The following is a 27,393-nucleotide window of genomic DNA, read 5'->3' on the forward strand; positions in this document are numbered from 1 at the left end:
ACCTTGAGTGGCGTCTGTGTGGAGTCTGCATGTTCTCCCTGTAATTGCGAATTTCCTTCAGCTGGCTCCAATTTCATCCCACATCCCACATCCCAAAAATATACAGGTAGTTCAGTTAGTTGGCCACTGTAAAAAGCCCCTGGTGTGTAAAGGCTAGGAGGATTTAGGGGAGTCGAGGGGAATGAGGAGTGAATAAAATGGGATTGGTATTAGATTGGTGTACATGGATTCTTGATGGTTGGTATGGATTAACCCAGCTAAAGGCCTGTTTTTGTACTGTATGGGATTGGTATAGATGGGTGCTTAATGTTGGCATGTCCATCATTGGCTGAAGGGCCTGTTTCTTTGCTCTCTGTGACCCTGACTCTTGTCATTATAAATTATGTGGAAGTGATCATTCAAGAGCAATATTCAGTTTAGAACAAACATTTCTTGGTAGCCACAAGGAATGATTTTGTTTCATAAATAATTGAACAATGACTCTGAGTCAATTTGTTTTTGGAAGCCAAGCCTTAATCATTGGAGACCAAACACCTGCTGGAGGCCAAACACCTGCTGGAGGCCAAACACCTGCTGGAGGCCAAACACCTATTCCCTTGTAACAGGGACCTCCAAATCTGGGGAACAAATAATGAGTTTGAGGAATGTTAAATGTAAGCCAAATCTCGTTCAGTCACTCTCCTGTGACCTCTCTACTTGAAGTTGTGTTTTAAAATTTTATTTTAGATATACAGCACAGTAACGGGTCCATCTGGCCCATGAATCTGTGCTACCCATGGAATCACCTAACCTATCAACCCCTTATATCTTTGGAATGAGGGAGGAAACCCACGTGGACATGAGGAGCGTGTACAAATTCCTTCGGAGTGTGGCTGATTCGAATCCAGACTTCTGTAATGGCGTTGCTCTAACCGCTACGCTAACCGTGCCATCTAATGCATCATTTTGCAAGAATCTGTGGTAGCTTTTCATGGTCAAATAGTTATTTATCTGCTGCCACATTGAAAAAGATGGTCTGCGTGGTGTTGGCATTTGTAGAACACAATGATTATCAATGACAAATTTCACTGAGGAATGATCATAATTTTTGAAATCTGATTAAAACGTAGATTGGCCCAGACCGCCTGGGTTCATTATAGCTGGAGTTGTTTTTCAAAAACAACTTTGAAATGTTACCTTTTTTTGGAAAGATTGTACACACAGCTATTCAGCAATTTAACCTGCATGGGCAGAGATACGTGGGAGTTTGACTTGACTTAAGGTTGCACTGACCTGTTAACATTAAAATGCATTGATATCTTTTAAAATTGGGAGTATAAATCTCCTGTCATTTATACACCTTGCTGGAGAATGTGGCCGTTGGATGACTAAACAAAGTAAAAACACTGAAATGCTGGAGGAACACAGCCAGTCTCACATAGGAGGTAAAGATGCACGATTAACATTTTGGGCCTGAACCCTTCTTCAAGGTATAAATGGAATGACTAAACAAGCTCACTTCAGACCACTGCAGTTGAAAGATCATTGACTTAAAATGTCAGCGTTGTTTCTTGTTCATGGATACTGCCTGAATGTTGAGTGTTCCCTGGCACTTTCTGCTTTTATTAACCATGAAGCAGTTGAGACAGAGAGTGCTTGAAGGAGATACAAAAGCCCAGTGTTTTATTTGGGCAATCATTGGGCAATTCTACTTGTAATATTTTCTGATCTTTCTTAAAACAATCAAGATGCGCCAACCACCTGTGTTCAAATCTGACGCTCTCTGTAAGGAGTTTGCATGCTCTTCCATGGCCATGTGGGTTTCCTCTGGGTGCTCTGGTTTCCTCGCATACTCCAAAGACGAACAGAATTTGTGCGTTAATTGGTCACATGGATGAGCTGGAAAGGCTATTTCCATTCTGTATCTCTAAATTAACATAAAAATAAATGAAAGAATATTAAGCCTGAGTAGAAAACATTCCAGGAAAATGTTCTCACAGAACCTTTCTTTTTAAAGAGCCACATAATTCAAGTGCTTTTAAATCAAAGTAACTTCTTATTTTAAAAAATGACACAGAAGCTTTGGCATTTTGCATGCTGCTTCCAGCAGATTTTCTCTCACCTTCCACAAGTGCTTGACACTTCTATCCCTCCACTCTCACCTTCTACAAGTGGTTGACTCTTCTGTTCCTCCACTCTCACACTTTGAGGTCTCCGCACCAACTGATCCTCCCCTGTAACTCTGCACTTTGTACTTTTCTACTGCGTCTTGTGTATATTACGAATACAATGTCTGCTCAACTGTTGCAAAACAACCTTTATCGCTGCATTTTTGATATGTGGCAATAAATTTCAACTCTTCCCACATGACAAAGCATTTATTTTGAATTTACTTGTAAACTGTGAGTAAGTGAATGCTAAGTCTGACTTGTCACATTTTATACTCCTCAATATACTGAAGAGAATTACACTCTTGCTAAGAACACTTGAAGCTCATATTTGCGCTTTAGAATTTTTAGTGATAGATCGATGCAGTTTTGGCAGAAATTATCAACCATGTGATTGACATTAGTGAATATTACAATTATAATGAAAAGACATTTGGACAGGAACATGGATAGAAAAGGTTTAGATAGATATGGGCCAAATGCAAGCAAATAGGCAACTTGGTTTGCATGGATGAGTTGGGCCAAAGGACCTGCTTCCATGCTGTATGGCTCTGAGTAAAGGACTGAGAATGAGCTTTGTTCCAAAGATGTTACTACAATAATTCAGGTGATGAGTTATCAGGCATAAACAGGCAATTTTAAAACTGCATTGAAAAGTGCTGGAGAAACTGAGTAGATCATGTGCCATCCATGGAAAGTAAAATGCAGTTGATGTTTGGGCCTGAGCCCATCTTCAGGACTTTATTTTTTTTTAGAATTTAGACATACAGCACAGTAACAGTCCAATTCAGCCCACAAGTCTGTGCCACCCAATTAACTTACACCCCCAGTAAGTTTTGAACGGTGGGAGGAAACCGGAGCCCCCGGGGAAAATCCTGCAGACACAAGGAGAACGTACAAACTTTTTACAGACAGCACTGGATTCAACCCCCAGTCCTGATCACTGGTGCTGTAAAGGTGTTGCACTAACTAATAACAATTGTTCCAAAAATCAGGCAGGTGCCTGAACTAGGTCCATCTCCGGTGACACTCTCCCCTTTCTTGATATCTCTATCTCCAGCTCCAAATCTCTCTTGACTACACTTTTTCACACCCTGTCCCCTGTTCATTTCTCTCAATTTCTCCTTATCTGTTCCCAAGATCAGGTCTTCCAAGTCATCATCTTTTTTTTAACCATTCGTACCATGCTTGCATGGTAAAGATGAGATACCGTTTCTCCAGGACTACAGAGAATATTTACATAAATACAAGTTAAACACATTAAATATTAAGATGTATAATGTAAGAGTCCCCGATACCAAGATACTCTATGCACATATGTTCTGGGGATTCTGGAGTCTGATAGCCTGGGGGAAAAAAGCTGTTGCCCAATCTGAACATATGGGCCCAAATGCTGCAGTACCACCTACCAGATAGCAGAACGGTGAACAGGTGACTTGAAGTGTGTGTGGAGTCCTTCACAATGTTTATTGCCTTTCGCCTGCATCGAGTGTTGTAGATGTCCCAAATGGTAGAAGCCCCCAATGATCTTTCCCACTGACTTCACAATCCTCTGCAGGGTCTTGTGGACCGAGGAGGAACAGCTACCAAACCGGGCGGTGATGCACATGCACAGGATGCTCTCAATACATCCTCTGTAGAATGTAGTGAGGATGGGGGATGGGAGATGAACTTCCCTCAACCTTTTCAGGAAGTAGAGATGCTGCTGGGCTTTCTTGGCTATGGAACTGGTGTTAAGGGACCAGGTGAGATTCTCTGCCAAGTGCACTCCAAGGAAATTGATACTCTTGATGATCTCAATGGTGATGCCGTCAATGGTCAGCGGAGCCCCCTGGGCCTGCCTGAAGTTGACAACCATCTCTTTTGTTTTATTAATGTTCAGATACAGGTTGTTGGCTCTGCACCAGTCCATTCATCAGACTAATCAGGCCCACCAAGGTCGTGTTGTCAGCAAATATGATGATGTGGTTCGAGCTGTGTTTAGTTGTACAGTCATGAGTCAGCAGACTGAACAGCAGTGGACTCAGCACACATCCCTGGGGGGTCCCCTGTGCTCAGTGCGATGGTCTTGGAGATGCAGTTTCTGATCTGGACTGCCTGAGGTATGCCCAACAGGAAGTTGAGAATCCAATTATAGAGGGAAGTGTTTAGACCCAGTAGGTTCAAATTCCTTATCAGGTACTGTGATAAGCCCAGTGTATATACTCCAAAATGACTGCCTTCCAAAAACATGGCTTCCCCACCACCACCATAAACTCACAACAAAAACAGGATTCCCCTTGTCCTCACCTACCTCCACATCTAACAAATTATCCTCCATAATTTCCACTACCTACAACATGATTCCACCAGCAGACATATCTTCCCCTCTTGTCCCCTTTGCCTTCTGAAGGGTCTGTTCCCTCTGTGACTCTCCTGTACACTCATCCTTTCCCATTAATTACCCCCTTAGCACCTTCCCCTGCAGCTGCAGGAAGTGCCACACTTGTGCTCACACATTGCGCCATCCCTCACTCCCATTTGAGGCCCACAACAGTCCTTTCAAGTGAAGCAACACTTCACTTGTGTATCCAAGGGAATGATTTACTTCATCTGAGACTCCTGCTGTGACCTTTACACATTGGATAGACTGGATGCAGACTGGGAGATCGCTTCACTGAGCACATTCGCTCTGTCTGCATCAGTGACACGGATCTCCCAGTGGCCAACCATTTCCATTCCGCACTCCAGCCTGCACTGACATGTTTATCCATTGCCTCTTACACAGTCAAACCAAGTTCAAATTCTTCTTAAATGTTAAAATTAAGCCTGCATTCACCACTTCAGCTGGTAGCTCGTTCCACACTCCCACCATTCTCTGTGTGAATAAGTTCCCCCTTATATTCCCCCTAAAGTTTTCCCCTTTCATTCTTAACGCTTGTCCTCTGGTTTGTATCTCAGTGGAAAAGCTTACTCTGCCTATCCCCCTCATAATTTTAAATACTGCTATCAAATCTCCCCTCATTCTTCTACACTCTAGGGAATAAACTCCTAACCTATTTAACTATTTCCTTTTACCTCAGTTCCTGAAGTCCAGGCAACATCCTAATAAATCTCTGAAGACTTTCAACCTCGTTAATTTCTTTCCTGCAGTTAGGTGACCAAAACTACACATAATACCCCAAATTTGGCCTCACTAACATCTTGTACAACTTTATCATAACATCCTAACTCCTAAATCAATACTTTGATTTATGAAGGCCAATATGCCAAAACCTCACTTTACAACACTATCTACCTGGGACGTCACTTTCAAGGAATTATGCATCAGTATTCCCAGATCCCTCTATTCTGCCATACTCCTTAATGCCCTCCCATTCACCGTATATGTCCTTTCTTGGTTTGTCCTTCAAAAAGACAACACCTCACACTTGTCTGCATTAAATTCTTGCAGTCACGAGGGCAAAAGGTATGATGCGATGAGTACATAAGGGAATTGGGGAAATGTTATTCATCTCTATGGAAATTTTAAAGCTGATAGCTTGGCAACCAGTAAAAGCCAAGTAAAAACTTATTAAACATCACCTGCCTCATTTGACTCCCTAAATATCAACAACTGTGTGGAGTGTAATTTAATGCTTAACATGGCATGGTTCAGAATCAGAATTTATTGTCACAAAATTTGGTGTTTTGTGGAAGCATCAGTGCAAATATTCATAAACTGCTTTTACAATAATAAATTTAAAAATTAGTACATGTAAAGTAAAGCAGTGTCTTTGGTTTATTGTTCATTCAGGAATCTGATGGCAGTGGGGAAGAAGCTGTCCTTGTGCCCCTGAGTGCTTGTCTTTAGGCTCCTGTACCTCTTTCCTGATGGTAGCAGAGTGAAGAGGGCATAGTCTGGGTGGTGAGAATCTTTGAGAATAGAGGCTGCTTTATTAAAACATTGCCTCTTGTAGATGTCCTCAATGGAGTGAAGTCTGGTGTCTGTGGTGCCACAGGCCAAATTAACAACCCTTTGGATTTTTTTCTTGTCCTGAGATTTGGTGCCTTCATACCAGACAGTGATGGAACCAGCCAGAATGATTTCCTCAGTACACCTGTAGAGGTTTTCGAGAGGCTTCAGTGACGTACTGAATCACCTCAAACACCTCACAAAGTATAGCTGCTGGCGAGCCTTTTTTGTAATTACATCGACATGGAGGCTTCACGACAGATCATCGGAGATGTTAGCACCCAGGAATTGGAAGATCTTGACTCTCACCACTACTGAGCCCTCGATGAGGACTGGACTTTCTTCTGAAGTCCACAATCACATCCTTGGTTTTGCTAATGTTGAGCGCAAGATTGTTGGCACGACACTATTCAATGAGTTGATCCATCTCCCTCCTGCATGCTTCTTCATTGCTGTTTATGATTCTGCCGACAATTGGGGTGTTGTCAGCAAATTTTTGGATAGCTTTGGAATTGTGCCTGGCCGCACAGTCATGGGTGTATAATAAGTAGAGCAGGGGCTAAGCATATATCCTTGAGGTGGCCCTGTCTTGATAATCAGTGAAGAGGAGACTTTGTTTCAAATTCCAAACGATGACTGCGGTCTTCCGATGAAGAAGTCAAGGATCCAGTTGCAGAGGCCCAGAGTTTGTAGTTTCTTAACCAGCACTGAGGGAATAATGTTATTGAAGGCTGAGCTGTGGTTGATGAAAAGCAGCCGTATGTATGAGTTGCTGTTTTCGAGATTATCCACAGATGAGTGGAGAGCAAGCAATACTATGTCTGCTGTGGAGCGACTGTAATGATAAGCTAATTTCAGTGGGTCCAGACGTATGGTGATGTACGTGTTAATTCTGACCATGACCAGCCTTCAAAGCATTTCATCACAGTAGAAGTTAGTGCTGCTGGGTGGTAGACGTTGAGGCAGCTCACGCTGTTATTCTTGGGCAGCAGGATGATTATGTCCTTTTAAAGCAGGCAGGAACCTTTGACTGTTGCAATGAGAGGTTGAAAATGTCCACGAGCTCTCCAACTAGTTGGTTGGAGCAGATTTTCAGTACCCTACCAGGTTGGTGTAGCGGTTACCATATTGCCTTTACAGTGCCGACGATTGGGACTGGGGTTCAAATCCCATGCTGTCTGTAAGGAATTTGTACATTCTCCCTGTGTCTGTGTGCGTTTTCCTTGGGGGGTCTGGTTTCTTTCCAACATTCAGTAACATACCACTAGTGTAGGTCAATCAGATGTCATTGGACGGCACGGGCTCATGAGCCGAAACGGCCTGGTACTGTGCTTTATGTCCAAATCTAAAAAAAAAATCATTGTACTTCAACAATGATCATTCTGGAGCAAGAGCAGTCGTATTAATTTTGAATCCAAGTAATTTCCACAAGACAGGATTCACAAATATATTTATAGCAAGTGAGAATGATTTAACATGATGTAAACTAAGAAAAGAATCAGAAATAACAAAACTCCACGAACTTGCACCACTACTCAGTAAGATTATGGTTGATCCTAGACTTTGGTGTTCAATTCAACCAAGCTGCCATACAATCTCATTCTGCTTGTGTTTGAAAGTCTGGATCTTTGCCTCAAATAAATGCAGCAGCTGAGATCCATATCCTTCTAGTTTCCCCCAAGAATTATATTCCTTTGAGTAAAGACATTTCTCAACTTCTCATTCATTTCACACTTCAGGACATCCTGAAGTGATTGACTGAGATGGATTATGACTGTTGTCATTTAAAAAAAGTGGCATTAATTTTGCACACACCAAGAGTGGCATTGGTTAGGAGAGAAATAGAATGTAGAACATTATAGCACGGTACAGGCTTTTCAGCCCACTAAACCTACTCCACAACAATCTCACCCTTCCCTCCCTCACACCTATAACTGTATATTTTTCTTACATCCATGTGCCCATATAAGAGTTTTGAATGTCTCCATTGTACCAGTCCCCACCATGACTCCCAAAATTCAATCCAGGAACCTACCACTCTGTGTTCAAAATCTTAGCTGACATCTCCCCCAAACTTTCCTCTGCTCACCTGAAACAGATGTCTTCTGATATTTTCTATTATGGCCACTGAGATAAAGGTCTTATATACCTCTATTAAGTTGCTTCCCATCCATCGTCACTCCAAAGAGAAAAACCCTAGCTACATCAACCTTGCTCTATAAGACATGTTCTCCAATCCAGGCAGCATCGTGCTAAGTCTTCTCTGCACTCTTTCAAGCATGTCCATCCTTCCTGTAATGAGGCAACCAGAACCGAACACATTACTCCAAATCTCGGCAAAGACTTTGGGTAAACTTCCAAGCTATTGGAATAGGGTCAAAAGATCGCAAGATGGGAGGGGACCTTGGTTTTCTGGGAAAGATAATACCACCACTGCCCCTTTAGTGCACATTCTCAAAGATCTACCAACAGGACTGCACAAAAGTGTCGGTCTGGATTAAAATATCAAGTCTTTGAGTGGACTCAAAGTTATCCACTGAGCCAAATTAACAATTAAACCACCCTGTTGTAACAGCTCATATTTTTACATTTAATAATTAAATTGATTTAACTGAAGTGGCATTCAATTTGCAAGTGTGTCTCATGTTGGTTTTCTTCAGACTATGCAAAGGGTTTCCCAATTACTTGACAAATGCTATCATTATCTGGTAAACTAATACATTTTCTGGGCAACTAATTTAAGACCAAGAGTGTAAAACCAATCCACAGGGTTTTCATAGAGGGTTAAGTTGACCAGTCTGATCTGAGGCAAGCTGATTGGGAAACTCAAGTTTCTGCACAAATTCCTGTGATATTAATCAGTTGGAGTAAAGACACTTCAAGATACATTGCAAGACTGCCCCTTTCTCCTCCCCCCACCCCCCACCCCCCCCCCCCACCTCCTCCAATCATGAGGAATTAGCTTTTTGGCATCTAATCTATGTTAGAGACCAAATATTTAAGTGGGAAATGGCCTAGGCCCAGGGCCCTTGGTTTGGCCAAGGACTTCCTTGCAAGATCACTACCTACAGGAAGGTGAATATAAGGTGGCAGTGGATAGTGAAGGCCCATTTGTAGTACACTTGCAGAGCTCCTCCTGGCAGAAGGGTAGCAGTCAACATGACTACTCTGGGCAAGTGATGAATCTGCAAGCCAATGTGTGGGAAAGTAAAGTTGTTCCAGGATCTAGTTAGTTTTCCATAAATATGAGTTTTTCTCTCCTGCCTCAAACATAAATGCTTATCTCTGGCTTTCTTTTCCCAGGTGAAATTTTAACAGAACTGGAATGAGGCAACCATTGGGGCAGTGTGACACCTCCACTGGAATCTTTATTCTGGATCCTACCCTGTGTGCGAAGAATTGGCCGCTTTGGTGTAACACCAGTGCCTGCACCTGTCCAATGAATAGACTAACTCACCATGAATAACTATAATGTTCTGAACTCATTGTCTATCTAACAGCAGCAGACGGAAGGGCTTGTAACAATTGTGAGGATAGTTGATGGAACTGATTGAAGATTTTAATCTTGAAGACCACACAAGCAAGCAGAAGGTCATGCCTTCCAGTGGACATGCCAGATCCATATTAAACCCTGTTCTTAATGAGGGTTCCAAATCCAACCATTTACCAAATGCAAGCGGGAAAGGTCAAAAGAATCCAAAGGAGTTTGTCCAGATCTTTGTACCAGACTCAAACCGCAAGTTTCCTTTGGAATGGTGGAAAACAGGTGTTGCCTTTATTTATGCACTTTTCAACTTGGTGATGACAAGTGTTATGATCACTGTTGTGCATGAGAGAGTCCCACCCAAAGAAAAGAACCCTCCCCTACCTGACACTTTCTTTGACTACATGGACCGGGTTGAGTGGGCTTTCAAGATCTCAGAAGTCAATGGGTTAATCCTGGTTGGCCTTTGGACCATTCAATGGTTACTCCTTCGGTACCGGTGAGTATCAAGTCGGAGTTGGAGAGTCATAGAGCAGAAACATATGGCCCAACGTACCATGCTAATCAAGTGCCTATTTATACAAACCCTATTCACCAGCATTACTCCACACTGTTCTGTGCCATGGTGATTCAAGAGCTTGTTTAGATACTGATTAAGTGTTACGAGTACCTACTTCCACCACTCTTCAGACAGAACGTTTTGGATTCCAATCAACTTTCGGGTGAAAAAGCTCTTCCTCAGATCCCCTTTAGTCCTCTTCCCCCTTGCATTAAACCTATGCTCTCTTTTATGACATTTATTCTAGTGGAAATGTTCCTATTATCTGCTCTATTTAGGTACCATGATCTTGTGACCCCCTCTATCATCACTTCTCCAAGGAAAACAAATCACCTTATCCAGTCTCTCCTCATTGCTGAAATATTCCATTCCAGAGTAACATGGTAACTTCATGTTCTCTGGTACACTTGTGGTCTTCCTGTTGTGGTGAACAACTCAGCACATGTTCTGAACTGATGTTGCTATAAAGTTGTACTATAATTCTATGTTCTGATAGTTTGTGCCCTGGCTATTAAAGGGAAGTATCCAACATGCCCTCTTCATATTGGCCATTTTCAGATATCCAGGTGCCACTGTTCATCAAACCTCAGTTTGCCCATGGGATAGAAATAGATTAAATACAGTTTAAACTTGGCAAATGAGGTTTATTGTGGGAAATATGAGGTCCTGGTCTTCAACAGAGGAATCAAAAGGTGGACTATTTTCTAAATAGACTGACTGCAAAATAAATAAAGTTCAAAGGCAAACATTAGGTGTCCTAGTGCCTGAATCACAAAAAGTTAGCAAATAGGTCTAACAAGCTGTTAAGTTGCCTCTTGGAATGTTGGCCTTTATTCTCAAGAGATTTGTGTTAAAGAACAGGGACATTTTGTTACAGTTCTACAGAGTGTTTGTGAGGTCACCCCTGAAATACTGCATCCAAATTTAGTTGTCTTACCTAAAAATGGATATGGTAGCATGAGTAGCAATCCAAAGGGAATTCACAAGGCTAATTCTTGGGATGAAAGGGATGTATTATCAAGCGAGGCCAGATGGTTTGGTTTATTTCTCTTGGAGTTTAGAAGAATGAGTGATTACCTTATTCAAACTGATAAGATCCTAAGGATCTTGAGAAGGTGGTTAAAGATGTTTCCACGAGGGAAAAAATCTTGAGCAAGGAGACATAACTACAAAATAATTAGTCATTTAAAACTGAAGTGTGTAGAAACGTTTTTCTGGAGTTCTTGGTACTCTTGTGTGGCAGAGGCGAAATCATTTTATATATACAGCATATTATGTATATATGGTGGAAATGGATAAATGTTTGAAAGATCAACAAATTAAAATTTAATTGAGAACTGACACTAAAGAGTTGAGGGCCAGCTTAGATCAGCAAGGGTCATAGGGCAGTCTTGGGGTTGAGTTGCTTCCTAGGGCTGGGATGGATGATATGGAGGTCATTTTGGTGCTATTAAAGTACTAGCGTCCTGGTTTTAGAACCTCGGCTGTCTGTAAGGAGTTTGTATGTTCTCCCATGACTGTGTGGACTTCTTCCAGGTGCTCCAGTTTCCTCCTACGTTCTAAAGGTGTACAGAGTTGGTAGGTTAATTGGTCCATGGGTGTAATTGGTCTGCAAGGACACATTGGCTAGAAGGGCCTGTTATTGGACTGTACCTCTAAATTTAAATCTATAATTTTCTTGTGTTCTTCATTTATTGTTTCCTTTGCCAGTCGTGTTAAATCTGCAGCCTCTGGTTCAGATCCTGTCTTCTCTCACTTTGCCGAGACCTGTCACGATTTTGAACACTGCTATCAGATTTCTTCTCAATATATTCTGAACCCAAGTTACTCCACTCTATAAAATGCTGCCACATCCTCTTTGAGGCCCTCTTATCCCTCCTGAAGTGCTCTGCACAGAACTGCTTACAAGTTGTCAGTCAAGAATAACCCAGTGAATTACTGAGGTTTAATGTAACATTATTAATATCTATTTAAGTGATGTGGAAATATCCAGCTGTTTTCAATTGAATATCTAACGCCTCAGGCATAGACCTCTGTGCAGTTCTTCACTATGTTAGGCCAAAAAAAATTCATATTTGAAAATGTTTTTCCTTTTTGATATAATTTTATGATAGTGATCCTCTAATTTTTTACGAGTGAAGCCATAATTTTAATAGTTCAGTAAGAATCCCATTTTCAAATTTTTATGACCCCACCAATGTTTTTTTTTCTATGTGCAGTGCTTCCTTTACAAGTTACTCTTTTTAAACTTCAGACACATGCCATGATGTTGTTTTCCAAAGTGGGTGATCAGTCAATAGGAATCAAAGGATTTTGTTTGTTGGTTTTGGAAGAGAATTGAATGAGTAAATATTAGAATGTTCTAACAACAAATGGTGTCCAAAGTCCTCATGGCAAAGTCCTTCCCTACCCCACCTCACTTGTTTCTGCTTTTTTTTAAAATTTGAGCCATTTTCTTTTGTAAGCAATCGCCACCAAACCTCTGATATAGAAATTTTAAATAGGAACATTAAGCTGGAATGGGAAGCAGAGTATTTGGTTTCATGAACCTGCTCTTCATTCATCAAGATAATGGTAAAGAAAACATTGGTTAGGCTGCACAAACCTCTGCAGTTTCTCTGCTTCATTTAGCCACTTTATTTTCCTACATTTTTTTACGGTGATGACATGTTCTTGGTTGGAACTTGCTTGGAATGTCCTGTGGTCAAGTTGGTTTTTTTGTGTAAATGCAAAATTTTACTTCATGCTGAGTTAGCACTGCTGACCAAAGCAGAGCCACCCCATTGGAAAAATTGGCTTTGACTGTACCACAATTTGCAAGGAGTGAATTAAACTATTTAAGTGGTGTTCAGTCATGAAGAGTAAGCTGAAGTCAATGATTCAAGTTGTATTTCCATCCTTAACAACAGAAGGTTTTAAAATATTTCGCACCAAATGAAGTACTTTAAAAGGTGGTGACTATTTTAATGTAAGAACTATGACTGCCAACTTGTGCACAGTTCATATGAAGTATAGGCCAATGTCTTAGTGATGTTGGATGGGGATAAATAATGAATTCTAGAGTTATACAGCATGGAAACAGGCCGTTTGGCCCATAGTATTTATGCTAGCTAGAGGACACATACTATATTAATCCCATCTTCTAACTCTTCATTGCCTCGGCAATTTAAGTGCTCACCTCAACACATTTTAAATGCTTGGTGTGGATCTGTTTTCACCACTCCCTTAATGCATTCTAGATACTCACTACTGAGGGAATCGACGAGAATTTGAGGAGAATTCCTTTAACCTTCTTTAGCTGGTGGCAATGAATTTGAATATGATCTTATCTGGAGAGTAGAATCTCCAAAAGCATAGCCCTCTTGTAACAATCCATTAGATAGCAAATCTCTAGAGTGGGGCCCAAATGATCATCTGGCTCTAAAACAAGCAGTCAACCACTAAATGAATGCTAAAGCTGGGTCCAATGCGAGATTAAATCGATATATAGATTATAATTTTAATGTAAGCCAAATTGAATAAATTTGGGAGAGTTAGAAAACGTTTGTTTGAAATGAATAACCTTTCAGCGTGCAAAAGACATTTTTTGTAAATTTGAAGTGAGTTTAGGCATCGCACTTTGTGTGGGATGAATGCCTTTGGCCAAAGCTCTGATTTTGTTTTAAATTGTAATTGGCAAGAAGTTTGCTGTAAGTTACACTGCCCAGTGATGCAGTGTCAACAGACCAGACTCCACATTTGGTACCCCAAATAAGGAGATCTAGATGAGACAGGATTTTAAAGTTTTAATTGCTGGAAGCTTTCTTTTTGTACTCCATTAATCAGGCTTTCAGACTTTCTGAATTCTCCCACTGATTAGCTCTAAATATTTACCCTTTATTTCATGCACTAACTTCACAACAAGGGAATAGAAGCACGGTTGAAACTAAAATTCAAAAGTGCTTTTGAACACATGCATGTTGCAGAGTTAAGTATTTTTAAATGGAGGATAACATTTTATCTCTCTCTCCAACCCATGAGTCTCAGCAAAACAGGGAGGGATTTAGACAGAGGCAGACATTAGGGTTTGAATCCACAACAGTTGGCAGTGACTGACCTTAAACAAAGACTAAGTGGTGCTGTTGGCTTGCAAGGTTGTATTTATATGGTTTTCTTCAAGATCACATGGCATTACAGTGTGCAGACCTTGATAGATCTGAGGTAAACCACTGTTGCATATAATTGTCTGGTCGGGCACACTTATTGGCCGATTTTACCTGTGGCCCCTCCCCACAGACTCCTGTATAAGTCCATGGTCCCCTCCTCAGTGTAGGTCAGTTGAACAGTATGGATGTGCCTTTGTTCTTAAGTGAATAAAAGCTTATTACAAGTATTTGATGATGCATTAATTTTATTCACTTAAAGTTTTTTTTACAATGGAGCAGATCCTGAAGCCAGAAAAGCTGGAGATCGACCCTCAATTGCCTGAGGCATTTACCAACTGAGCTCTGGCTGTGGAGTTTTGAAGCATTTCTACAGGCTTCTTCCACTATCATGCGATCATAGGACAATAAGCTGCAAGTGCTCCACTCCTGGTTCTGCGCCCTGGTGTACTCCATGATCAGAGATGCTACATTGAACCAGGAAGTTATGGACATACTTAAAGGACAGCACCTGCGAAAGATCAATGTTGTCTATGCCAGACATCTGCTAATGACCCAGTGAATCCAATGCTGAATATCTTTGGGCCCTGTGAGCTCTCAGCAGGACTTGCTGAGTTCTGCTGCGGAGGACCTGATCTGGGATGCCCACGTTGTGGGGATCAGGTCAAACTACATACGATAGAGACTCTTAGATGAAGGGGAGCTCAGTCTGCAGAGAGCAGTTGAGCTAGCAGGTACACTGGAAGTGGCTCTCCATACCTACTCGACTGACAACACAGCTGCCTTGTGGTTCCCCTGGGTGCCACCATCTTGGGACATGGTGCCACCTCCCGCTAATAACTTGACCATAGAAGCAGTGCTCCGTGACCACCTCCTGTCGCTCTCAGCTGGCTCCGGTAACAACCTAACCACAACCAGAGTGCTCCGGGAGCACCTCAAGTGCTACTTCTGTGGCTTAGGCAACCATCAGAAGAAACGCTGCCCAGAATAGGATTCAAATTGCTCAAGCTGCAAGAAGAATGGCCACTACGCCAAAGTGTGTAACCTCCTCCTAGCAGCGACATGTGCGGATCGTGGGGGCCACCTTCCTGGACATTACCATCACCCGGGGCCAGCAGCAGCATGTGCGATCCATGGGACCGCTATCTTGAGCGCCATTTTCAGGACATAGCAGCGCTGCATGTGGGGTGCGGAGGCTGCCATCTTGGGCACCATCTTCAGGATCCAGCAACACGATTTACAGGCCCCTGGGGGTCGCCATCTTGGACACCACCATCTTTCACAACAGCGATGTGCAGCGACCCGACACTGGCCTCCATCACACTCGACCAGGACAGCCCACATCAACTTGCCAGATAGATGATGGATATCCAGGTAAACGGCCATGTGACAAGTTTCTTATTCGATAGCGGGAGCGTGTAGAGTTTCATAAATTCTGACATAGTGTGCAGCCTCTCCCTTACAGTATTGCCGGTGAAACAGAAGGTCTCGTTGGCATCCAAATTGCATACAGCGGACGGCCAGGGCTTCTGTGTAGTGACTCTAAATGTGTGGGGTACTGTACATAAGGATTTCAGACTGATAGTAATGTCACAGCTCTGCTATTGGGACTTGGTTTTCAGTGTCACCTTAAAAGAGTGATGATGGAATTCGATGGGCCCCATCCACCCCTTAATGTATGTAACTAGCAATTTTCCAACCAACCACTCACCCGTCCTCCACAAACCTCCATCGTACACAGCCAGCAACCAAACTGTTCACCATGAACAACCTGCCGGCTCTTCACACTTAAAATTACCCCCCCCCCCCCCTCTTCGTTATTTGTCAACCTCACCCCGACTGTAAGCCTGTCACCACTAAAAGTAGAATGAACGGTGCCAGGGGCAGGGTCTTCATCCAGGTAGAGGTACAGCTGGAGGGGATTATTGAGATACAGCTCAAGGAGGGAATTATTGAACCCAGCACCAGCCCTTGGAGAGCGCAGGTAGTGGTAGTGCGGAACGGGGAAAAGAATAGGATGGTCATCAACTATAGTCAGACCATCAACAGATACAGGCAATTGGATGCATACCCACTCCCACACGTCACTGACCCAGAATCGGGTCTTTTTGACCATTGACCTGGTCGGGATACAACCAGTTCCCTATCCACCCAGAGAACTGCCAGTATACTGCACCTCTACCACTTCCTGCGGGTCCCCTTTGGTGTCACAAATGACGTCTCAGTCTTCCAGCGGGAGATGGACCTGCATGGTGGAACAGTATGAGTTGCGGGCCACTTTCCTGTACCTCAATAAAGTCACCATCTCTGGCCATGGCCTGCACGACCATGACGCCAATCTCCAGAAACTTCTCAAAACAGCCAAACTCCTTAACTTGACATATAATAAGGCCAAGTGTGTGTTCCACACAACCCATCTGGCCATCCTTGGCTGTGTCGTGGAGAATGGCATCTTTGGCCGGAACCCTGACCACATGTGGCCACTCTTGGAGCTTCCCCTTCTACACAGTCTCAAGGTCCTGAAGAGGTGTCTTGGGTTCTTTTCCAACTATTCACAAACTGTCCCCAATTATGCGAACAAGGCTCACCCCTTCATCCAATCCACATCCATCCTCCTGGCGGCAGAGGCTTCATGCAGCCTTCAGTTGCAATAAGGTGGACATTGCCAAGGCTACAATGCATGCTATGTATGAATCCACCCCATTCCAGGTGGAAAATAATGCGTCAGACTTCGCCATGGCAGTCACCAGGCAGCCAGGCCAGTCACGTTTTTTTTCACGTACCCTGCAGGGCCCCAAGAATCGACATTCCTCGGTCAAGAAAGCAGCCCAAGCCATTGTCGAGGCAGTGCGGCACTGGCACCATTACCTGGCCAGTGAGAGATTCACCCTGCTGACTGATCAATGCACTGTTGTGTTCATGTTTAACAATCAGCAGTGGGGCAAAATTAAAAATGACAAAATACTAAGGAGGCGAATTGAACTGTCCACCTATAATTGCAATATTCTGTACTAGCTGGGGAAACTTAATGAGCCACCAGATGCCCTGACCCGCAGGACCTGTGCCAGCGCAGTGATCGACCGACTACAAAACTGACACAACGATCTCTGAAATCCCAGAGTTACCAGGTTGTTTCCCTTTGTCAAAGCACGCAACCTGCCCTTTGAGTGACTCTGTCGATTTTAAAGGACCTTTGCCCTCCACTGGCTGCAATGTGTATTTTCTTAACGTTATTGATGAATACTCCCTTTTCCCATTTGCCATCCCCTGCTCGGACATGACCGCTGCTACAGTCATCAAGGCCCTGCTCAGCCTCTTCATTCTCTTTGGCTTCCCCAGTTATATCCACAGAGACTAGGGTCTTTCCTTTTTGAGTGATGAGCCGTGGCAATACCTGTTAGCCAGGGACATTGCCAGGAGCAGGACCACTAGTTACAACTCTCAAGGTAATGGGCAAGTGGAGAGGGAGAATGCTATGGTTTGGAAGGCATTTCTCCCAGCCTTGCAGTCTAGGGGCCTCCCAGTCTCCCATTGGCAAAAGGTCCTCCCAGAGGCACTTCACTCTATCAGGTCCTTGCTATGTACAGTCACAAATGCCACACCACATGGTATGGTGATATCCCCAGGGCCCATCCTACACATAAATCTGATCCACTGCTTGAAAGGGTCCACCTCCTCCATGCCAACCCCCAATATGCCTATATAGCATACCCTAACGGACATGAAGGCACAATTTCATTCAGGGACTTGGCTCCCTCAGACTGCTGCTGATCACCCCACAAGTCGGGGAGGCGAGAGTTGGGGGGTTGAGGGGGGTGGGGGGAGATGGCAGCACGACTGGAACGGGGTGGCAGCACATTTTGGGTGGGCTTAAATCTGGCTTTCTAAAATCTAGAAAAATTCAAAATTCGGAACATACAGTCCACGTAAGGTTCCCGATAAAGGATTGTGTACCTGTAATTGTCTGGTCAGGCGTCACACCTATTGGCCAATTGTACTTGTGGCCTCTCCCCACAGACTCCTGTATAAAGGTGATTCTTCCTCAGCTCCCTCCTGATTACAGGACAGTCAAACAGTATAGATTTTCCTTTGTTCTTAAGTGAATAAAAGCCTATTGATTTCTCAACAATAGTCTTTCAAGTAATTGATGGTGCATCAATACCTTTTCAGTCTTACCTCCTGCATTCCCCCTTTCTCCCTCTCCACATACTTCTCCAGTGGTTCATCTTTTCTTGTTCCCTTCCCCATAACCTCATGACCTATTTTCATCCCCATCCCTCTCTTTGTTCCATCTACCTATTCACCATATAGATGGTTACTGGTTCCAAAGTGCTCCTCTCTATCACCTCGATCACTTGTCCTGGTTCATTTCCCAATAAGAGGTACTCTGCTCTCTAGTCAGGCTATCTTTACATTACCTGACAAAACTTCCCTGAACACACTTAACAAATTTTTCCGTATCCAGGTCTTAGCACAATGGCAACATCAGGTAGTTAAAATCATCTATTTCTACAACCCAATTATTCTTGCAGCTATCTTCCTACATATTTTCCCCTCAAATTATCTGTGAATATCAGGAGGCTTTTAGTACAGTACTTTATACCATAATGTGCATAGCACCTGCACCATAGAGCATTGAATTGCCTGTCCTGTCCATCTCTCAGTTGGGTTTCTGTAATAGCTATGGTTACAGATTCATGCCATGCGAGTATATGCCTAACCAGTCGGGCTTTTTGTATTAAATTCAGTTTAGTCCATCGGAGCCTCATTTCCTGATCAGCTCCTGCCTGTTCTGAACTCACTTGCTTTAATCCATACTAGCCCCAATATTTTTATCTGTCACATTACTGCTTTGAGTTACACCCCACCGCCAGACTGGTTCAAACCCTTATGAGTTACGTAAGCAAATCTTCCCGTCAGGATATTGGTAACACTCCAATTTGCTGTTCTCCACTGAAAGGTCATCCTCCCCACCAGTAACCTGTTAGTGAGGGGAAAGGGGACAGGGAAATTCTGCACTCTCTGCTCACCCTCAACCTTTTCTGGTGGTCTTCACGCACAGTATCACCTTCCTCATGTTCCATATCCCCTACATTTCTCCTTTAGTGTTTCTTATTGTTACCTTCCTTACTTATCAGATTCTAGCACTGGAACTCTTCATATCCCTACATCACGCTCCGGCGTATGTCCCCACCTTTACCTTTCCTACCTGGCTCCATCTACCTTTTCTTTACCTCTTTGTCTGCTTCCACCTGTCCCTGCCTCGCAAATCCACCCCTCCACCTGCCTTCTTCTGCCCACTCATCCCTCACCCTTCCTCGCTCCACCTACCAGCCCCTAAATCCTTCCTTCTCCACTCAATGAAGTCCCAATGAAGTCCCTCAGCCTGAAACATCAACAATTCCTTTCCTTCTACTGTCTGCCAATCCTCCAGCAATTTGTTGGTTGCTCCAGATTCCAGCAACTGCAGCCTTAATTTTAATGCACCTGGGAGGGCAGCCAGGGTCTTGAGTTAGCATCCCTTGGGAAAAGCAGCACCCATGTTCTCTTTCTAAGGTGGCAGCCAAGAGTTTCTGTTCATGCCTCTGGAGTGGGACAGAAATGCACACTCACAGCCTTCTGACTAAAGTGGAACTGTTAAGAGCTGAATCACAGCTCAAACTATTGTGCTATAGTTTGCAGGAAGACACTGTCATCCTTGTCAAACGGTCTTATGGTACTAGGGCTCAAAGGCTTTGTCACATGAGTTTGTTTATACCGTGACTCAAAAAGCCCTAGCGCATCTGGTAGGAAATTACCCTTGAGTGCATTAACAGGGCATATTACAACTTTAGCCACAATTCCACCAAACATTTTACATGCATTGTGGTAGGAAAATTACCTCTTTTGAAAAGAACTTCCTGTTTTATTCACCACCACATAAAACTAGCATTTGTGCTCTCCCTCTCTGTTCCCTTACAATTTTGCCCACACCAAGTGGGCACATTATTTCTAGTCGAATGAGTAGAATTCTTCTTCATGGACTCTAAAAGGTTAGCTCTAACATTCATACAGCTATATAAAGTAGGAGCCCAATTTATAGACGTAATCAGAAAAAAAAGATAAATTTGTACTAAATAGGGGCAGCTTATAGCATTGTTATATGGGGTTCACTCATTAGCCTGATGGATGCAGGGAAGAAATTGTCTTTAATCCTGTTGGTGCATTCTTGAACCTTCTTCCTGATGAACCAGAATAGGGATTTATTGTCATGAATAAGTCATGAAATTTGGTGTTTTGTGGCAGCGTCATAGAGTAAACATATGGTACATATTATAACCATCATACAACATTACTATATAATAATAATAATAATGAAATCATAGTGGAGAAAAAGTAAGGCAGGAATCTGATGGCAGTTGGGAAGAAGCTGCCCTTGTGATACTGAGTACTTGTCTTTAGGCTCCTATACCATTTCCCCTTTGGTATCAGAGTGAACAGGGCATGTCCTGGGTGGTGGGGGTCTTTGAGGCACCACCTCATGTAGATGCCCTCGATGGAGTGAAGTCCGGTGCCTGTGATGTCGCAGCTGAGTTAACAACTCTCTGGAGTTTTTTTTCTTGTTCTGACATTTGGCACCTCCATTCCAGGCAGTGATGCAACCAGCCTGAATGCTCTCCACGATACACCTGTATAGGTTTATGAGAGTTTTTGATGACACAACGAACCACCTCAAGACAGCTCACAAAGTATAGCCACTTTGATGCTTTGTGATTGCATCAACGTGGAGGCTCCAGGACAGATCCTCGGAGACGTTGACACCCAGGAATTTGAAGTTCTTGGCCCTCTCCAGTACTGAGCCCTTGATGAGGATGTTCCCCTGACTTCCTCCTGAAGTCCCCAATCATCTCCTTAGTTTTGATGACCTTAAGCACAAGGTTGTTGTTGTTGCATCATTCAACAAGCTAATCAGTCCCCCTCCTGGACACTTCCTCTTTTGCTAATTGTGATTCTGCCAACAACTGTGGTGTCGTCGGCAAACTTCTAGATGGCCTTGGATTTGTGCTTGGCCACACATGAGAGAAAGGAGAAGTATGTTTCCAGGGTGAGATGTGTCTTTCAGTATGTTAGCTGTCTTTCCTAGATAAGGAAAATGTAGTTGAACCCATGGAATAGAGGAAAGTTTTCATTATGCCAAATTGCGGCTTGCAAGTTACATGAGGCATATAATGTGTGGCTTGCAAAAATATATTGGCTGGAGGAGATACCAGCACTCCCAAAGCTGCTCCTGGACACTCCAAATCCCTGAAGTCAGGCTGGGGCTGTGTAACAAGGAGAGGGAAGAGGGAATAGGCAGTGGAGGAACAGTTCCCGCAACAAGCGGAGCAAGCAGCGCACATTGGAGTCGGGTTCTCCTTGCTTGGGCTGGGCCACAACACAGCAGAGCACCGCCAAAGGGAGGTTTTCAGTAGGAGGGTCAGGCATAGCTGAGGATTCTCTGCAGGGAGTGGCTGAGGTTTGGAAACAGGGGCTGAGCCAGGAGAGCTCTGAATAGTACCTGCTCCAGAGGCAATGTGTCTGACCAAAGTAGGCACTCTGGCAGGGGGGGATCAAGATGATGGAGACAGAGAGGTGAAGCTGGTGGGGGTCCTCATCCAGGTGCCAAGCCTGGACAGAGCAGGTGATGGCAGCAGCAGTGAACTTCCTGTCAGTGGTCATGGACAATCACTAGCCCCACTGGATGGAGAGTCAGCATCAGGCACCCCAGAGGTTAGAAGCTCCATACTCCAGTCTCCGGTCCCAGCAGCCACTCCCCCAAACCACTGGTCACTAGGAAGAGGGGAGCGAAGGGTGGGGTGGGGAGAAGCAGAGCTGTGGGCACCCTAACTTCAACCTGCAATAGGAGGCAGCATTACATTGGATTACTTCCCACATCGTTGCCTCAGCTGTGGACATTGCAATGGTACAGGTAGCTGCAGAGACCAGTGCTATCAGTGTTCTCAAAGAGAGCACATCAGAAACAGAAGCAAGAGTTACCCATTCGGCCCAAGGAGCCTACTCCCACATTCTGTGAGACCACAACTGATCTGGCTATAGATCCAGCTCCGCCTTTCCCTATAACCCTTAATTCCCATACGATGCAGAAATATATCTTTCTGTATCGTAATACATATGCAGGACAAGTAGGAAATGTGTGTGTTATGTGTGCATCTACTACATGTTTTGCGCTGAGGGCAGGAGAACGTTGTTTTGTCAGATTGTACTTGTATGATCAGATGACAATAAACCTGATGACTTGAAATATATTTAATGAGGCAGCTGCTACTGCTTCCTTGGGCAGAGATTTCCACAGAAAACCAGTCAGGATTTTGATTATTGAAAACTAATACAAATTAGCAGTTTAAAAAACTACTGTAGCGGCGGCTACACTGCTAACTGAAGGATTGCACAACCAGACGGTTTGAGTTCAGTAAGCAAAACTGATTTATTGCAGCCCAGACCTGGCTGAGAACCACGCTGGGGGGCCCTGACATCACCAGGGTGCAAGCGCGGGCTTCTGAGGTCGGGAGGAAATGTCCGACGGTGCCATTTTGGCTGGCTGCCCTGCCGCATGCGTGACAAGCGGGGCCGGTTCACCTGCCTAATGGCGTACCGCCACACAGCCCCCCCCCAGAATCAGCGCCAATGTCCTTTTTTGCCGTGCGGCCTCGCTTATTGGGTGGGCCACAACTGGTTCAGTGGGGTCGAGGTAGGCTGGCTTTATTTAACTTGTCCACCATAAACAGTTCCGTCTTACAACCAATGTCCAGTGTGAAAGTGGGTCCTGAACGCTGGACGACTTTGTACGGCCATTTATATGGTCTTTGTAGAGGTGCTATGGATGGCCCCAGCCTGATAAAAATGTACCTGCGGAGTACAGCTCGCTGGGGATGTAAGAGGCCTGTGTGCCATGTCTGGGCGGCGTTGGGGGTGTGAAGGAGTTCAACTGGGCCTGGAAGCGGGGAAGTAGACCGTGCAGTGACTGCTGGGGGTTGTGAGGTGCGTTTATGAACTCACCGGGTAGGGTTAGCCGTGCACTGTAGATCACCTCGGCTAATGACACCTGTAGGTCTTCTCTGGGTGTCGAGCAGATGCCCAGGAGTACCCAAGGTAGCTCATCCACCCAGTCGGGGCCGGTGAGGTGGGCCATGAGTGCCGATTTAAGGTGGCGGTGCAATCGCTCGACTAGCTCATTGGCATGTGGGTGATAGGCCATGGTGTGATGTAGCTCGATCACCAGTGAGGTGGTTCGGGACACCGAACTGAACAACCCAACCATTCAAAAGCGCTCGGGAGCTGGAGACCGTGGAGGCATCTGGCATCAGGATTGCCTCGGGCCAATGACTGGTGCAGTCTACCACTGGGAAAAGGTAACGGTTACCTCAGGAAACGGGCAAGGGTTCAACGATGTCCACATGTATGTGGTTGAACCATTCCCGGACATGTTCAAAATCATGTACGGGCGCTCTGGTGTGCCTGTGTACCTTGGACAGCTGGCCCAGTCTGCAATCTGCTTCCGAAGCCTGTGCCAGACGAAACATTCGGCCACTATACGGACCGTGGATCTGATGGAAGGGTGGGAAAAGTCATGGATATGGTGGAAGACTTGCCTGCGCCACTGCTGGGGAACCACTGGACGCGGGGTGCCCATGGAGACATCGCATAAGATGGTGCCCTCACCATGAGGATTCAGGAGGTCCTGGAACCGCAGGCCTATGATGGCAGTCCTGAAGGCCCGCGTCTCCTCGTCGGACTTGTGGTCGAAGTCAAGACCGGGTGTCAGCGCACAAATGGGCGGGCGTGAAAGTGCGTCGGCAACCATGTTGACTTTCCCTGCCTTGTGCCGAATGTCGGTGGTGAACTCTGACACAAAGGAGAGGTGACGCTGTTGGCAGGCCGACCATGGATCTCTTGCCATAGCGAGCGCCTGAATGAAGGGTTTGTGGTTGGTAAAAATGGTGAAAAGCCTCCCCCTCCAAGAAATAGCGGAAATGACACACTGCCAGGTACATGCCCAGCAACTCATGATCGAAAGCGCTATACTTGCGCTCTGGCAGGCGAAGAAGTCGGCTAAAGAATGCTAGTGGTTTCCACTGTCCGTTCACCTGCTGCTGCAGGATGGCGCCGATGGCTGTGGCAGAGGCATCGATGGAGAGTGCCATATGCAGGTCGGTGCGTGGGTGGACGAGCAGGGTAGCCTTCGCAAGGGAATCTTTCGTGGCTTCAAATGCCCTGCTGCCCTCTGGAATCCAGGCAAGTGTCTTGTCTTTGGCCGCGATGAGGGCAAAGGGTAATGATGCGCGCAGCGCTTGGAATGAAGCGGTTAAAGAAATTGACCATACCTGCGAACTCCTGGAGCCCCTTGAGGTTGTCCGGGTGTGGGAACTCCCTGATTGCAGCGACCTTCGTAGCAGCAGGTGTGGCTCCTTCAGGTGTGATGGTATGGCTCAGGAACTGCATGGACTCTTGTTAGGCTGAAGTCGGCCAGTCGGGAGAAGAGGGTGCGCAGGTGAGCCTTGTGTTGTGCTCGGTCTCTGCTGGCGACAAGGATGTCGTCCAGGTAAATGAATATGAAATTCAAATCCCTGCCCACTGTGTCCATAAGGCGCTGGAAGGTCTGGGCGGTGCTCTTGAGCCCCAACAGCATGCGTAGGAACTCGAACAAGCCAAAATGGGTGATGATGGTTGGTTTGAGTTTGTCCTCGGGGTGCACGGGGATTTAGTGATACCCGCACACCAAGTCAACCTTAGAGAATACCTCCGTGCCATGCAGGTTGGCCGTAAAGTCCTGGATGTGAGGGATCAGGTAATGGTCAGGTACCGTTGCGTCATTAAGCCGTCGATAATCTCCGCAGGGGCGCCAGCCGCCGGAGGCTTTCGGGACCAGGTGGAGTAGTGAGGCCCAAGGACTGTAAGAGTGTCAAATAATCCCCAGCTCCTGCAGATGCGAGAACTCTTCCTTCGCTCTCTGGAGCTTGTCTGGCAGGAGCCGGTGTGCCTTGGCATGGACCAGCGGGCCTTGGGTGTGGATGTAATGAAACACCCCGTGGTGTGGTGAGGCAGCGGAGAACTGCGGCTTGAAGAGGGATGGGAACTCATCCAGGATACGCTGAAACTCGTCCTTGGGCGTGCTGACCGTGGCCATCTGCGGCTGCTCTGTGCAGGAGGAGTTGAGGCGAACGGATTGGAAGGTACGGGCATCTACCAGTTGCCTACTTCTAATGTCAACAGGAGTCCATGGGCGAGGAAGGCGGTTGCAAGGGACAAAATGGTGAACCTCCACGAGAACTTCCGCTGGCCGATCTGGATGTGGACGGTCTTGTCTCCATAAGTCCGGATTTCCGTTGAATTGCCTGCATGGAAGGGAGGTCCTCGAGGCCGGTTCCGGGACTCAATGGCTGTGGCTGGAATGACGCTGATCTGGGCCCCGGTGTCGACAAGGAAGCGTCGGCCGCTGACTGAATCCCGCAGATAGAGAAGGCTGTGTTCTTAGCCAGTCGCCACAGCCATTAACAGTGGCCGGCCTGCTCGTTTCCCTGGAATGAGCAGGGCTGACGACACCTATGAGCCTTAGCTCCCCAGCGCTGGTGGAAGAAGCAGAGGCCTGAAGTGGATGACTTGCTTCTGGCTATGCTCTTTGAGGCCCCGGCAGGGGTCGGGTGTTCCACTGCAGCGCTAGAGGAAGGCTTGGCATGCCCATGACTCACAACCTGCTGGACTGCTGAGTCCTCCGGGAATCATTCGAGCCATAGCTCCTGAGCCTTTTGAGTGACCTTCTTTGGGTCAAAAAAGCTCTCCAGGGACAGTAACGGCCGGATGTCTTCAGGCAGATGGTCGAGGAAGATGCGCTCGAAGAATGGGCAGTTGGTGTGATCGCCCATGAGCGCGAGCATCTCGTCCGTCAACTCAATTGGAGTTCTGTCCCCTAAGGCATTAAGGCGCAGCATTCTAGCGGCACGCTAGCGCCTGGAGAGGCCGAAGGAGTTGGTGAGCACCTGCTTGACGGGTCCCATACTTATCTTCCGTGGGTGGGTGCTGAACGAGGTGCAGCACTCGTTTTGTAGTGAACTGGTCCAGGCCGGCGACTACATGGTAAAACTTGGTCGAATCTGATGAAATCTGGCAGAGGTGAAACTGAGCCTCTGCATGGCTGAACCAGGTCTCCGGCTCCTGAACCCAGAAGTCAGGAAGTTTGATGGCTATAGTGTTGATCGAAGGGTCGATCATGTTGAGTTCAAAGACTTTTGAACCTGTCGGGGTCACCAATTGTAGCGGCGGCTACACTGCTAACTGAAGGATTGCACAACCAGACAGTTTGAGTTCAGTGAGCAAAACTGATTTATTGCAGGCTGCCTGGCTGGTCTTATACTCCCAGCCTGGCTGAGAACCGCGCTGGGGGGCCCCGACATCACCAGGGCATCACGTGGGTCCCCAAGCGTGGGCTTCTGAGCCCGGTGCCGAGGTCGGAAGGAAACATCTGACGGTGCCATTTTGGTTGGCTGCCCCACCGCGTGTGTGACAAGTGGGGCCAGTTCGCCTGCCTAATGGCATACCGCCACACTACATACATACAACTTTTGTAACAAAATATACATGTGAGTAAAAACATGTGTAATGTAACTGCTTTGTGTTAACCTTTTATTTATTGTTAATCCATATTTCTCATTAAAAATTATAGAGTTAAAATATTGTATATTCTTAGTAAGTTAGTGGTGGGGTCACTCACAGGTCACAGCACATTCACAGAGAACTATTGTTTACAGAGAAGAGAGTTCATTTTCGGAGTCGACATGTCTGAAAGACAGCTAATGGATTTGAAGTTGGTCTTAATTATTCAAGAACAGTAGAGTGTTTGCTTTATTAAAATCTGAGTACAGGGGTACTCAATAAGAGCTGCTGAAGGAAGCTATCTGTTTTTAAACAAAACTATTTAAGGCCTCTTGAACAAGAGAAATGAAACACAGAACCATGTGAGTGACATATTTAAGCCTTTAAAACAGAAATGAAGTAATCTTTCAGAGTTGTGACATCTACAAGACAGAGGTATGAAGATCACATGGTTTACAAGAAACTGGGGTTTGCAATGGTTTAAAATTCCAATAACTGAT

The 27,393-nt window shown here is 45.3% G+C and overlaps 1 protein-coding gene across 7 annotated transcripts in view; it reads left to right on the plus strand.

Moving 5' to 3' along the window:
• sgms2a (sphingomyelin synthase 2a) overlaps positions 1 to 27,393 on the plus strand; it is a 138,818-nt gene that overhangs the window by 58,248 nt on the left and 53,177 nt on the right. For 3 of the 7 annotated variants that reach the window (XM_069925763.1, XM_069925760.1, XM_069925762.1), the window contains exon 2: positions 9,385 to 10,064. The exons of 1 other annotated variant lie outside the window; for it this stretch is intronic. In XM_069925763.1, coding sequence (XP_069781864.1) covers positions 9,622 to 10,064 — 443 coding nt within the window. In that variant the 5' untranslated portion in view covers positions 9,385 to 9,621. Of the gene's footprint in view, positions 1 to 9,384; positions 10,065 to 14,548; positions 15,641 to 26,634; positions 26,881 to 27,393 lie in introns of those variants that run through there. 3 more of the 7 variants (XM_069925766.1, XM_069925764.1, XM_069925765.1) reach the window with 3 other exon arrangements.

Source organism: Narcine bancroftii, chromosome 3 (assembly GCF_036971445.1).
Source record: "Narcine bancroftii isolate sNarBan1 chromosome 3, sNarBan1.hap1, whole genome shotgun sequence".
In the NCBI taxonomy this organism is placed as follows: Eukaryota; Metazoa; Chordata; class Chondrichthyes; order Torpediniformes; family Narcinidae; genus Narcine; species Narcine bancroftii.